The sequence below is a fragment of the Zeus faber genome (assembly GCF_960531495.2).
Source record: "Zeus faber genome assembly, chromosome: 7".
Taxonomy (NCBI): Eukaryota; Metazoa; Chordata; class Actinopteri; order Zeiformes; family Zeidae; genus Zeus; species Zeus faber.
Genome location: NC_137203.1, coordinates 31,834,645 through 31,850,091, shown reverse-complemented (window position 1 = coordinate 31,850,091; position 15,447 = coordinate 31,834,645). Strand labels below are relative to the sequence as shown.

The following is a 15,447-nucleotide window of genomic DNA, read 5'->3' as shown; positions in this document are numbered from 1 at the left end:
GTGCACCCCCGTGTGGATGTGTGAAGATTTATTGACATTTTTCTAGATTAAAATTCATTTTTTCGACTGTGGAAGGGAGCCTGGTCGAAACAGACTAGCAGAGCTTGCTGAATAGGTGTAGGAGTTTCACTCATCCTGTGGGATACAGTTTAGGCCGTAATTCACTTTTTTGGGTGCACGGATTGCACATTAACAGGGCTGGGGGTGGTTGGGGCATGAAATGCTTAAGGACACAAACACAAGTGTCCTGTACTGGAATCGAAAGTATCTATTAAACGTGCACCTACCATAATTTAAGCTTGCACTGATGTTAAATATACCTTTTTACGGTGTCCCCTCAATAAAAATAATTGTAGCCCTGACAATCTGACAAATCAGAAAAAACGGCATTTCTAGAGGTTATTTGAATATTCACATTAATTCAATCTAACGTGATGATAGGCATCACTTAAAATAATAAAGAAATAAAAATAGCAAAACCATGTAATTTGTATTTAATCGGATATAGTTGCTGCGGAAAAAAAATCAACTTAAAAATATATAGGTACAGTATATACAATGTATAGCTAGATACAGGACAATTAAATGTTAAATTGTGGTCAAGGTAGACTTTGCATGTATACCAATTATTTTAATATTTAAACGGCAGAATATGAAACAGTTGAAACAGACATGGTCATTTTTTTTAATCATCATTACATGATCATAAATGCACAACATAGGCTAAAATATGAGCAAAAGGTACCTTCTGTCATCTCAGTTGGAGCTGCATGGCAATTGTTACACTTGGCGCATAACCACATCAATATTTCTTTGTGCCATATTTAGAATAACACTTTATATATTTTTTTTCATCTACAAATCTAAACCAAATGCTATGTGTAAAAGCAGTAGCTTGTATATTTGTATAGCTCAAATCCTATACATTTATTGGTTGAATAAAATATTTCCAATGAACCCAAAATCAGTTGTACATTTAAACATTTAAGAAAATACATTAAATTTATATTTAGATAAAATGAACTCCAGCCAATGCCTTTTTAAAGGCGTTGCAGCTTAATCTATAAGTCTATAAGTCAAGGAAAAAGAATAAGGCTTGGATAATTAGACTTTCATTAAAAAACATGTTTTTTTGAATAGATTTCAAACCTTTGACAAGCCCACTTTATCATTGCAGCAGATGTTCTGAAGAGAGTAAAATGTTATCAGTTGGACTGTTGCCACTCCACTTACATTCTTCCATCTTAACAATACATCCCAGGGAGAGTGAGAAACGCACAGATTATCAGTAATTGCTTGGCTTATCCCTAAACAGATTTCAACAAGAAAACTCAATTTCCATTGATCTAAAAAAAATTGACCAAGCACTAGGAATTTCTTCTTTTTTTTTTCTTGTTTCTCCTTCAGGTCAATGAGACACTTTATTTTTTAATGTAATTGAACTCTGAAGGGGGGCGGAGGGGGGGGTTCTCCCCTGAAGCTTTCTGCCTCGAGGGGGGGCCTCGAGCCTGGCCAGGATGGGCTTTTTTTTTTTTTTACCAGATGAGCCGAAAAGAAAGTGCTTTGTCAGCCTTGGCGGGGGTTGGTTGGCTGGTTCAGTTGGTTGGTTGATTCGGCTGTTTTGGGCAAGGTTGTACAGGGCTTTCCTTTCCCCCAGGGGGAAGTGGGGGTGGGGGTGGGATAGTAGCTGGCCTGGCAGTTGTGTTTGTGGCTGGGGCGGGGGCAGCAGGATGCAAGTCCCCCTGCTGTGACGGCTGAATGATGAGTGAGGGAGTACAGTACAGGGTGAGGGAAGGCGGGGAGGTTCGTGATGGGGGAAGCAGGGGGATGGAGAATGGGGGGGTTGGTGTAGGGGTTGTAACAAACAAGCAGACGTGATCTATCACATCCCGCCCCACACCCGGCCGTTTGAGCTGTTAGTGTCTCTCTCTGCATTAAATTCATTTTTAGCATTTCCAAATTCCCCCAAATAACTACACTGTTGTTAGTGTGAAATAAGCTGTCGAAGCATGGAGATTTTCCCCCGAATTGAATCTTGCACTTGTTATAAAATAAATTAGCTTCATTTTAAGGAACGTCTTATGTTTTCACATGACTGAAATGACACATTCTTTAAATGTTTTGTGACTGACTATATGCTGAATCACTTAAGATAAATGTCACTCCTAACAGTAATTTAAACACTTTTTTTAATGTTGTGAAAGGTGTAGCTTCTACCAAAAGTTTCCACATCCCAAATAGAAAAATTGTATCACGAATTATAGAACACATTTTCAAATTCCATTATGTATATTCATATTTAGCGATCGTTCTATCGTGTCCCCTCCTCCCTGTCTGTCTTTCTCCTTCTGTCTCTCTATATCAATTCAATTAAATTCAAAGGCTTTATAAACACTGGAAGCATATTTTTACTTTGCCAAGAAAAATGAAAAACAAAAATAAATTAAAAAGTGTAATTAATACAGGAAAATGTAAATATAGCGGTCAGAAATATAAACAAATGAGCAAAGGTTACTTAAAAAGATATATATTTTTTAAACATTGCTGTTTGTAGTTTATATATATACAGTGTGTATATATATATGTATGTGTGTGTGTGTGTGTGTGTGTGTGTGTATATATATATATATATATGCATATATATATATATATATATATATATATATATATATATATATATATATATATATATATATATATATATATATATATATGCATATATATATATATGCATATATATATATATGTATATATATATATATATATATATAGAGGTGTGAATCTTTACTGGCCTCACAATTTAATTCGATTATGATTCACCTGTCAATGATTCCCGATGCATCTCAACGTATCGCATCCCCAATTTTCTATATGGGCACCAAGGCCTGCGCTAGGGAGAGGTTGAATATGCTGGAGAACACTGGGGAAGCAGTTTGGCACAAGTCTTCAGAACATGTCCGGCGATACCATCCGGACCGGCTGCTTTCCTGGTGTTCACCTGTCTCAGAGCCCTCCTCACGGCTCTGAGATGCTGCGTGTGTGTTCACCTCTGGCAGCAGAACTCGGCGTCAGAATTCACTGTGGTGGTAGCTCTGCCTCTGTAGTCCGTAGTAGTCCGTAATCCCTGCCACATTTGTCCAGTGTCAGACAGCTTGAACTCAGACTCCACCCTTCCCTGTTCCGACGCTTTGCCTCTTTCACAGCCCTCCTCAGTTGGTAAGACGCCGCTTTGTAATCATCCATGTTCCCCGACACGAGCCACGACATGGCGAAGAAATATTTGAGAAACAATCATTGATTCGAACAGCTAAGAGTAGTCTATGAAGTCCAGAATGTTGCATTACTTTACTGTAATGCAATGCAGCCTTAAAGATGTTACATCTCAATATTATATTACAATATCCGAAATCCAAGATGATATGTAGTCTCATATCATAATATCGTTATTATATCGATCAGAGGTGGGAAAATTCCCGGTCCAAAAAGACAAAGTCTTGCCATGTTTTAGCTCCAGCCATGAACTGATTCAGTTGGCCTTATCACACAGGAGTTGGACTTCTGGGTTGATGCTGTTGGCAAATCCAAATGGTTGAGTCAAAATCCCAGAGTGGAATTTTACCTTCTGAACCCAGATTTTCCACCTCTGATATTATTATCAGAGTTTTTTTTTATTAAGGACAAACAAAAAATGTATTCCTAAAGCCAAAGCCAAACAACCGCTCGACTATAACCTTTTAAGGTTTCGGGAAATTCTGAATCCATTAGTGATGCATGTGCTACATTAGGAATGACGAATCACAACATTTATTTTTATCTCATTTCATTTTATTAGTATTTCAGTTAGTTTTGGATGACCTTCATTTAAGTTTCATTTTAGTTGTTAAGAGAAAAGTCTTCTTTTCTTTCTTACGGTTTTAGTTTCATTTTTCGTTATTATTATTATTATTATTATTACTATTATTATTATTATTATTATTAATAATAATAATAATAATAATAATAATAATAATAATAATAATAATAATGGAAAATAATTGCCCTGGTCTACGCTCAATGGACCCGGCTAAGATCGAGATGGAGAAGGGAGAGTGCTCCAAGGTCCTTCATCCTGCCCTAGTGACCATAGCGTTACCAGGCAACAGGCATTCCATCGGTCCTATTGGCTGTAGATGAGGTATAAGGGCGAGAAGGTCTGGTCGATTTGCACATTGGTCGACACTAAAACTGCGTCACTGCTGTTAGACCCTTGCAGAACCACATAAAGAAATTGAAAAATCTTCAAATTCTTCCTGTATAAATTGTAGTTACATTAGATACATATTCTGATAGATAGATACTTAATTGATCTTCGGAGAGAAATTTCAGTGTCATCAAAATAAGCAATAATAAGAATACTAATAGAAAAAAAGAAAATTGCAATAAACCTGTGGATTACCTGAAAACTGGCAATATACAGTGAAGCTAAAGAATAAGTTAAAGTTAGAAAAATACGGAGTGGACAATAAACAATCAAAATAAACCTATAGGAAACAATAAAATAATTGAATTGGCTATTACAATAACCGACTGATAGATTGTAAGTACAAACCTAGAATTAAAAAAAACAATAAAATAAGCCAGAAATCAAAAATAACTGAGAATAAATGGCAATTCATTTACCTTGACTTAACTAGAAGATAGGAAACATTTCCAATATAAAATAAGCAAATAACCAACCAAAAAAAAACAAACTATAAGCAATAAAATACTCAAATAAGCAAACCAGAGAATATAAACCTAAGAATGAATAATAGAAAATATGGCAAATATACAATATAATCCAGAAACATAATAAAATAAAAACTAAACCTAAAATTAACAATAAAATAAATCTACCCTATCAGCAACTAAAGAGTGAAACTAAGAGTGAACAATACTATTAGCTTAGTAACGGGACTGTACTTTATCTGTGCATTGTTATTTGAAACCCCATTTGAAAACCCATATGACCCTCCCCTTTCTGGTGACCTCCAAATAACCCAACAAAGTATTTACAACCTCCACTTGATCCATGAGCTACAGGGTAGAGCCATTTAGGAGTGGGCGGGGACGGGGGCAGCATGGGTTGGTCAGTCACAGAAGTGTTTCATCCGTTGATAACAGGCCAGATTTGAGAGAGCAGAACCTCTGGGGCTGAGGAATTTAACAGCTGGCATTTAGATCCAGGTGACGGGGGTGTGTGTGTTTGGGCGGGTTAGGCTATAAACATGACATTTTGTGTGTGTGTGGGGGGGGGGGGGGGTCAGACATTACAGTAAGGTATCAAGAAAGACAGTTTGTTCAATGACCCCGCTGGTGTTTTCCTTCTTTTTCGCCAGGGCTCTGCTCTATTCAACACATCGGCCAGCACAAAGCCATAAACTTCTTCAATTTGAGTTTGAATTTGGCGTTAGTTGTTGAATGAGCACTGAACTTGGTGTGTCGAGAAAGGATTGGCTTTTTTTTTTTTTCAAGCGAAGTTGTCGCCTTAAAAACTGGTTGCAGAGAAGCTACAGTTTGCGGTTGTAAAGGAAGTTACTGACAAGGGTTCGCTCCAAAGGTTGTAAATCCATCACAAATCAAGAACCAAAATAGTCACCTGAAATTGAAATTATTTTTCCTCTGTTTGTTTTCCAAACATTGTCCATTTCACAGTCAACAGCAAAGGCACACAGTCCCATGACTAACTTTGTTTTTAACGGCAAACTGCCAAACAATCAGCAGTCTAAAATTTTTCTTACCCGTAACTACTTACTACCTTTACTTTCTTACTTTACTTTACTTTACTTTATTACCACCTTAATGTGCACACCAGAGTTTCCGTTTGAAAAAATTGGCGCCGGTCAATGTGTCCTGGAAGATTTCAGTGTCACGGACAAATGGGAGAGCTTATTGAGCTTAAAAACAATTGATAGGCAGGCAATAAAGAATTAAATCATGAATACATGTCAGTTTATGATATTTTTTATTGAATATTCAAAATTAAATAATTCCCGTCAGTTAACCGTATTCTAAAAATAAATAAATAAATATTATGCATATTAGAAGAAGAAAGAGTCTTTATTTATCACGCAACACACCACACTACAACACATGCACATGCTTTGATGGTGGCCGGTGAAATGGATTCTCTGCTTTTGACCCATCCTGGCTTGTCCTTCCTCCGGGGGCACAGCCAGGAGCAGTGGGCAGCATACGTGGACGCGCCCGGGGACCAGGTGATAAATGTCCATTGCTGGTCAGACGATGATGTCTGCATGTTTTTGGTGGGGGTCCTTACTGACGTGAGGTGGAGGAAACCCCATGTGAGCACGGGGAGAACATGCAAACTCCACACAGAAAGGCTCCTATTTGGGAGATAACCCACCGGAGCACGGTGCCAACAGCGCCCCAGGCGGGAATCGAACCCAGGACCTTCTTGCTGTGAGGCAGCAGTGCAATGCACTGCGCCATTACGATTTGAAATCAAATAATTTCCATTTATGAACAATAAGTAACAAGTGCAGCTGCTTTTATTAACACTTTACTCAAATACAATTTTGATAAAATCAAGAAACAAAATAAATATGGCAAGTAGGTATAGATAAATAATAAAAGTCTGTGGTGTTGCACATCTCGTCGACATATTTAACACAATGGATTTTTACCGTCTGCTTTTGGGTCAAACTTAAATGTCCAAGAAAAACTCCTAACTATGGATGTATGTTTCCCTGTTGTCACATTACAACATCTTTTGGCTTCTCCTCAGAGTTCTGGATACTGCGCTCTGTCGCTGCTCCGTGTGTGTGTGTGTGTGTGTGTGTGTGTGTGTGTGTGTGTGTGTGTGTGTGTGTGTGTGTGTGTGTGTTTACAAGTGCAACCTGTCCACAAGGGAGGGGGCAGGGCTTATTTCTATGTCAACAAACATGATTGGTTAGAGATGACAGGTCAGCTTTAGATCGTCCAACCTGATTGATTGGCATTCCGTTGCAATTTGCCAAGCGCGGAAATGAACAGATCTGCAGATTTTTTTATTGAAATGATCGGGTCTATTTTATTTCGATGTAGAGGAAAAAAATAGTGATAATTATCGTTATCGTTTTATCACGCAGCACAAATTAAAATTGTGCTTAGAGGGAATTATTTTAACCGGACATGATGACCGGAGAGATTCTAAATATGTCAGACTTTAACAGATTTTCCTGGTCAAAAACCGGTAATTACTGGATAACGGAAACTCTGGCGCGCAGACTACACTACACCAAACCACACGGTCAATATCTTTATATGTTTGAAAAGAACCAGAAATGTTCTCATTGTATTCATGGATGGACATGGCGATGCAGTCAAATATTAGGAGTCATAGAGCACATTAGCATGCACACCAGCACTTTAAGGCAAAAAAAACAAAATCCCCATTGTAATTCATCACAACTGAAATTCACGCTTCAGCTTTACGCTCCCCTAGACAATGGTTTTAAAGTTGAATTGGATAGGGGGGAGACTAAGGACCATGGACCAACAGTCCATGGTATCTTACCCCCAAACCCAAACTATATTACCATCGCACTAATGACTACTTGATATACATTGTATTACCTAAACTCCCCCCCGGGATTAATAAAATGTTGTCTTAATTTTCGGATCGAGGCTCCTGTAGTGAGTACAGCTTACTATGCTGCGTGGCATATTTAAGTGAAACTCAAATCGCTTTTTTTTTTTCCACTACATTGTTATGCTTTACACAGCCTGTAGTGAAGCACAGATCTTTTTTCATGTATAGCACAAAATATAGTCGAAACCTTCCTGTAACGATTGAACCAAAGCTATTTATTATCGGCTGGCCCAGGGGATGTCTAATACACTGTCTGTTGGGCCGGTGCTTCGTGTCAAACCCCGAAAAGGGAGATGATTTGTCCATAGATGAGCTTCACTTGTACAGATGAGGGGCAACGGTCAGATCAAATCTGACATTTTTATCAATGATGAATTCCTCTGCGTTGCCCTGGCGAAGAAATAAAACCTGTTATTGAAATTTTAATAATTTTTTATTCCTTTTTTTTTTTTACAGTTTTGCCTCGTGTTTTGAGATGATCATTATCAGATGAATCCCCCCCCCCCCCCAACCTGAAGTTTGAACAGTGCAGTGCGCTATGCAGCTCTCCGAAGTAGTAAAACTCTAACCCCTGGCATGATGAAAGGGAAGCCAATCCTTTGAGCGTGTCAACTTTGTGTGACGGAGCACCACTGCTCCCCCATCCCAACCCACCAACCCAACCTTACCGACCGCTGACCAGAGGTTGACCCCCCCAACAACACATAATCACACACACACACACACACACACACACACACACACACACACACACACACACAACACAAGAGTTCAGCGTGCTGGGGTTGGGCGAGATAAAGACGTGTTACTGGTTACTTTCCATAATGCATATCAACGGCTGGGCGCTAAGTCTGAGTCTCCTCCAGAATGTTGAGTAACCATCGGACCAGTACGTATCTTTAGAATATATATGCAGTTAGACAAACAAATAAGTTCAACCGGGGTTAACACTTTTTTTTGCATGCTTTGGGGGAAAAAAACACCTGAAATTCGGCTGAAGACATTTTAACCCTAGGAAAAAAAGAAGCGAGAAGTCACAAGATGAGAGGCTGAACTTGACGAGGGGCCGGCAAGGTGCTTGGCGGAATGCTCAGGGAGGAGTGGGTGGGGTTGGTGGTTTTGGTGTGGCGGTGTGGGCGGGCTTCGGCAGGCGGGCGGGACAGAGAGGACATTGTTGCCGCGCCGTGTTAGACGGCCGAGGGGGTCGGAGGTCAGGCCTGGAGGTCAGCGGGGAGGGCCGCGGAGCAGCCTGTGGAGCCGACGCTCAAGTTCCTCCACAATCTGCCGTGTATGCCGGTATACTGCCCACCCCCCACATAGAGATGGCTAATCGACCCAGTGCCAAGTCCAGAAGCTCTGTGTATGTGTGTGTGTGTGTGTGTGTGTGTGTGTGTGTGTGTGTGTGTGTGTGTGTGTGTGTTGCGGGGGGGGTCAGGCATTACATTCGGGTATCAAGAGAGACAGTTGGTTCAAGTTGGTTTGAGGATCACCTGTGGGGCAGTGTTTCTATTATCCGGTAATTACCGGTTTTTGACCGGGAAAATCTGTTGAAGTACGACATACTTAAATCTCTCTCTGGTCTGTCCGGTGAAAATAATTCCCTCCATGCACAATAATTATTGCCATATCTTTTCCTCGATGTCGAAATAAAACAGACTATCATTTCCATAAAAAATTCTGCAGATCTGTTCATTTCCGCATTCGGCAAGTTGCAACAGAAAGTCAATCAGGTTGGAGAATCTAAAGCTGACCTTTCATCTCTAACCAATGACGTTTGTCGATATATATATAGAAATAATCCCGCCCCCTCCCTCGTGGACAGGTTGCACTTGTAAACACAGTTCACAGGGAGAGGAGAGCTGCAGCATCTGGAACTCTGAGGAGAAGCAAAAAGATGATGTGTTGTTGGCACACACATCCATAATTTGGCGTAAAAAATTCATTGTGTAAAATATGAAGACGGACACAAAACGTGCTTATTTATTTAGACCTGATTGCCATATTTCTTTTGTTTTTGATTTGATCAAAATTAGATTTTAGTGAAATGTTAATCAAAGTGGCTGCACTTGTTGCTTATTGTACACGTACGGAAGTAATTTGATTTCAAGTAGTAATATTCGTAACATTTATTTATTTATTTTTAGAATAGCGTAAACTGACGAGACTTATTTTATTTTGAATATTCAATAAAAAGCAACATACATCTACATGCCTTGATAATGTAATTCTCTATAAAGCCTGTTTATCAACTGTTTTTAAGCTATATAAACACATAATATTTGACCGGATTCTGTCCCATTTGTCTGGGACATTGGAATCTCACAGGACACGTTGACCGGCACCAATTTCTTCTAACGGAAACTCTGCGGCCGGGAGATAATTACATGTCAAATGAATTTAAGACATGTTGTCATGTTGCAGTGTAGAAAGTGGGGGGAAGAAAAATGTCACTGTGTTCTTGAATACTTGCGGTAGTTTAATATGAAAATTATAGTTTGTGTCTGACGTCATACTTTAAGGTACCATATGTTTCGACCTAACATTCGTAGCGTTCCAAATTCTAACTACACACACAGTGGTGCAGGTTACTGTCCTGTGTACTTTTGCTGTATATTTACCTGTTGGCATCATGCAGTGTAAAATTCCTTATTGTATCAAAATTGCCCAGCCCTCAAATTCTTTGAACAAATTATCCAAGAAATACAAATCCATAAGTGATATAGTGAAATACCGTGAGCACTAAACCTATCTTGTGCCAGGTTATCATAAGCCCCCCCCCCCCCCCCCCCGAGTCTGCTCCTCCGAGTCTGAGCGAAAAACAGCCAAGCTCTTTTCAGTCACGCTTGGCCGGAACAGATTGAGTAGCGGCCCCAGAGCGGTATAATCCATCCACCCACTCCACAATGGCCCCCTGGGCCAGGACTCATTTTGGGCCCTGCAGTAGTGTTTCCTGCTGTGGAAACAATGATCTATCTGTGGCGCAACGTTTCCTCTTATCCATCTCACGGTCAGTGGTTTGTTGGTAGAGTGAGCGATGGATGGATGGATGGATGGATGGATGGATTGATTGATTGAGTAGAGTACTGACATCGCTCACCAAGCAACTGTATCTCTTCAAGTGTATATTAAAACCTTGAGGTGGAAGCGGTTTCAGCTTCAGCATTCAGTCAGTTTGTCTCATTCCAGCAGTCAGTCACTCACTGGCTCATTTGCAGGGAAAGAGATGATGAGATGAAAATCAAAAGTGTAATTTTCTCCATCATATCAAAATGCTCCCTTGTGATCCTCCCCCTTGTGGCGTGGCCGTCGGGTGAACCGCGTCTGAGTGTTGCATCACAATATAAGTCAAGGGAAATGGGAGAGCTTGTATTTTCAGTGAGTTACTTAGCTGGACATTTACCATTTTTCCATGAATGAGAGTTTAAAACTTCCTAGATTTATATTTTTTATATTTATAATAGATTTATTAGTAGTGAATATGGTGATATCCATGATTACTATTAATAACATCATTGTTTTATATACGTGACTTATCTACCTAGTTTTAAGCACAATTCAACTAAAAAAACTTGACCGGCGTCACTTCTGGTAGTAATTTCGGACCGCATGAGCCATGAGCACGTCACAACTTTTCGCTGCAGAATCCGACTCTCCATAGGAATGAATGGACTTTCGGTTTGTTCTTGTCGTTTGTTGGATTCGATATGACGCAAGCGAGATTTGCCATTAACTTATTTTTCTCAACAGTGCAGCAGAACAGTATTTATGTTAAAAAGAAGAGCTAGGTTTGACCTTTTTTAGAGCTGAAGTATTTAAGAAACTCAAATGTTAAAGGATAAATTCTGTATTTTTCTACCCAGGCAGTATTAAAATGGTCGTTGCTGAATGCTATATTATTACAACACTCCGCTGCAACGTCTCAGTTGTTTCTGAGTAAAGCCATCCATCCTTTGTCAATAGTAAAGCGTTCAGCGAGCTTTTGTTATAAACAGATGCGTTATGAACGACGCAAAACCAACATTTTAATATGGCCTTGGTTGGAAAGGTAGCGAACCTATCTTTCAATACAGCTGGTGAATTGGTTGAATGGCAGTGCTGACAAAAGTCACCGTACTAAATGCTCGATATGCTGCTAGATATTGAAACGTCAAATCGGACGTTCCCTCACCAGCCCGCTGCTAAGCCACTTGTGCATGTGTGACAGTCTCTCCGCTACCTCTGTCTCCCTCTCTCGAGTCCCGTCCTGTCCTTGCCTATCGCCCCCAAGTGCCTCAAAAATGTATGACATGTAATGAATGTCTTGTCAGCCTGTGATGCAGCACAGCGGGCTGGGACGACGGCAGCCATGTTTTGTTTGGGAAGGAAGGGGGGGTGGGCAGCGGCGGTGGCCCTGCTCGGGTATCAGGTCGTTGTGCACCTCCACTGTTCATGCGGAACCCCGGCCATCTGGAACAGAGGACCCAGGGACAGTGATTGACTGGTATAGGGGCCACATCAATGTTGGCGAGTACGGGCAGGGTGGCGATGTTGATAAACTATGCAGTGCTAATGGCTCTGGAATCTGGTGTGTGTGTCCGTGTGTGTGTGGGGCGGGGGTGGTATCAGGTACTCAAACTTACATTTCAAGTTACATTATGTTGTATGTACATCACGCCTGGACCCAACTACACCATGGCCCCCTTAGCCATATGGTTACCCTTTTGAAAGTCAATGCAACCTTAAGTATCACTAGTAATTACGAGTATACCTTTCTATTAGCTCAAATGAATGTCAGTATAATATATACAGATCAGCCACAACATTAAACCACCACTAATAACCACTAATATTGTGTAGCTCCCCCTCGTACTGCCAAAACAGTTCTGACCCGTCGAGGCTCCACAAGACCTCTGAAGGTGTCCTGTGGTATCTGGCACCAAGACGTTAGCAGCAGATCATTTAAGTCCTGTAGGTTGTACCGTTTTTACACCAAAATTTGTTGGTTTAACCACGTTTTTTAAACCTGCTAAAAATAGGCGATTGACACCTTTCCCATTGCCAGGAGGAATTCCGTTTTTTTCTAATGTGTCAGATTTGATGTCATGAACACATGGGAAAAGGGGCGTGTCATGGTGCCAGTGTAATTGGGAACAAAACATTAGAGGAGACAGCAACTTAAACAAATGATGACATAAAACTGTAAGACTTGGAAAAAAGTATTTTGAGCCATTCAAAAAAATTGGATCATTCGTGAATGACCCAACACTACAGTAGAAGCAGCAAGGAGTATCAAGTGCGCGCCGGCTGGTGCGTGCATTGGTCCTTTAGCGGCAGGGAGTGGAGACGCTCCTCCGGTTCGGAGACCGGCCTCGGGCGGTGCTGGAGTGGCTCGGAGCCTGGCAAGGAGCGTGAGGGTTCTCTTCTGTGATCCCCACGTAGCGATCTCCACACTCAAAACATTTCATGGTCCCCCATACGGCAAAAAAGTATATAACTTCTGATTTTGATTTTTGATTTTAAATGGGATATGAAATTATTGAATGATACACAGATTTTCTTGTCTATTCACGCCAGTGTCCGGAATTTCAACATGTGTCGCATCATGCAGGTAAAGGGACCAAAGTTAGCGGGTCAACCCGTCCTGTTCACATCAGAGCCGATTGGAGATGGAGCCGATTAAAATCTGTGTCTATTGCCAGGTCACTTCACCCGGGACTGAAACCCAGGTTTTTCCTTTTCCACTGATGACAAATGCCGGATGTTAGTGGGTGTTACAGGGTTTTTGGTTTGGTGCAGTGGGAAAGGGGTATTATTTTGATGGGGAGCTGATTCCGCCAGAGGTTATGGAGGGGTTTTTAGAGGTGAAAGGTCAAAGATGTGGCCCTTCTTTGTCAACACACAATGGGCCGCGGTGGAGCAAGGCTCCGGCTGTATTGGCCACTGCCTTGAAGCCCTCCTGGCCTGGGGGGCTCTGCCGGTCAATAGGCTGCCATGAGGATTAGCAGCGGAGACCACACATTGGAGGAGGGTGGGTCGGGGGTCTCCATTCTCAACAAACACCACTGCTGCTACCTCAGGTTGGGTGAAGGATTAATCTGACCAAACCACTTGTGAAAAGGAGAATTTTGAATCTTACTCCTAATGAAAATGTGACTCTTCGTCCTGCCTCTGGCTGGAGTGCTTGCTTGTGTTTTTAAGCAGATACAGATCCACGCATCTACGTGTGCTGTTTTTTTTTTTTGTTATTTTGGTGCTGGTCCAGGGTGGGCAAGTGCGGATCTTGTGTGTGTGCGTGTGTGTGTGTGGGGTGGGGGGGGTGAGGGAGAGTGATTAGAGGCACATGTGTTTGAACAGAGTGTGTGTGTGTGTGTGTGTGTGTGTGCGCTTGGGGGAGAACATATGCCACTGTTGATTGGGGGAGGGGCGGGGGGTACGGGGGGGGGGGGGGCAGCTGGCGTGTGTCGGGTCAGGGGTCTACAGCTGTTGATAGCAGGGTGGTACACACTGATGATGATTTTGGAGCAGGAGGAGCGGGGCTGGGGACAGGGCATTTTGCACACTTATGGATTTAAATGGTGAAGTCAGCCTGCCAGTGTGTAAGTGAAGCCAGTGGAAGCCTCTCCATTTGATGATGGGGCACAGATGGCCTGGTTCTGAGTTACTGGGGCAGACAGATTGGAAATAGATGTTGAATTATTATTATTTTTTTAAAGAGGTAAAGATCTATATAAGTTTATATAAATCAAGGCTTAGCTGGGATTCGGTCATAGTGGGTTTGTTTGTTTTCGATGTTTTGGTTTCACCGCCAAATAGTTCCCTCAGGATTCCCTTAGCAAACAACCCATAAACAGTTTGCCAATCGCGGTCTAGCTTGCTACTTAAAGCAGATGCATATTGTTGGACGACTCCCCTCCAATCAAATAACTCAACCAGAACGAGCTGTTGTATCATACACAATTATGAAGAAAATAAAAAAAATACACAATTATGATCCACACATAACTCTTAATTGTTGATTGAAGATTTTTTTCCTGAAGTAAAAACACCTTGTTTTTATTTAGTATTTGATTTATTTTGATTTTGGGCTCTGATTTCTGTTCAACCGCAGTATGACAGAGAAATGATTCAAGGCACATTTAACACGGTATTGTTCCTGATAAATAATACCACCATCTACACATTCTTTAAAGGATAAGTGTGACTGTAGTTCACACAAAACAATGTTTTAATGTGATGTTTATGTTTCTTTTTGCTTTAAGGGTTCTATGGTGATCAGTTATTGGAGGCGGAGCAGAATGACAACATGGGTAAGTCTTATAAGACGCATTCTCTTTCATCAACATTTTTTTTTCCAATTGTCTATAGTAGTAGTAGTAGTATTATGTACTTTACAGCAGTGGTTGTTGTGTGAGGCCTTACCAAAGATACATTGATGAAAATGTTGATGCAAATTGCAATTCAGTAATTTCTTTAAAAAAAAAAACTGTAGAAATGTGTTCAATATTGCTCTTTTGTTGAGATGAGGCATGTGTGGAAAGTGTTTGTGTATAAAGTACAATGGTCATTATGGGTAGCAGCATGTCTGGTTGGCAAAGTCTCCAGCTAAAGAGCGCCCTCTAGTGTCAACGGGTTGTATTACAAACTTGAAAAATATGGCGTTGTATTTCTTGACCACTAGAGGGGAGTATTAACATAGTAATGGAACAACTATCATTAAAGCAGATCTATTGTGCTCCTTTTCACCAAGTATATATAGGTCTCTGAGGTCCCCAAAACATATTTTTAAGCTTTTTGTTGAAATTACCACTCAGATTATGCATTCGAGCCAATCTAACATGAGTCCAATCCACCCTGTC

At 40.9% G+C, this 15,447-nt stretch overlaps 1 protein-coding gene across 1 annotated transcript in view; it reads left to right on the top strand.

Moving 5' to 3' along the window:
- nr6a1a (nuclear receptor subfamily 6, group A, member 1a) overlaps window positions 1-15,447 on the top strand; it is a gene marked incomplete at both ends in the record, with an annotated part of 105,941 nt that overhangs the window by 1,307 nt on the left and 89,187 nt on the right. The window contains one exon of the mRNA XM_080003909.1: window positions 14,851-14,898. Coding sequence (XP_079860035.1) covers window positions 14,851-14,898 — 48 coding nt within the window. The remainder of the gene's footprint in view (window positions 1-14,850; window positions 14,899-15,447) is intronic.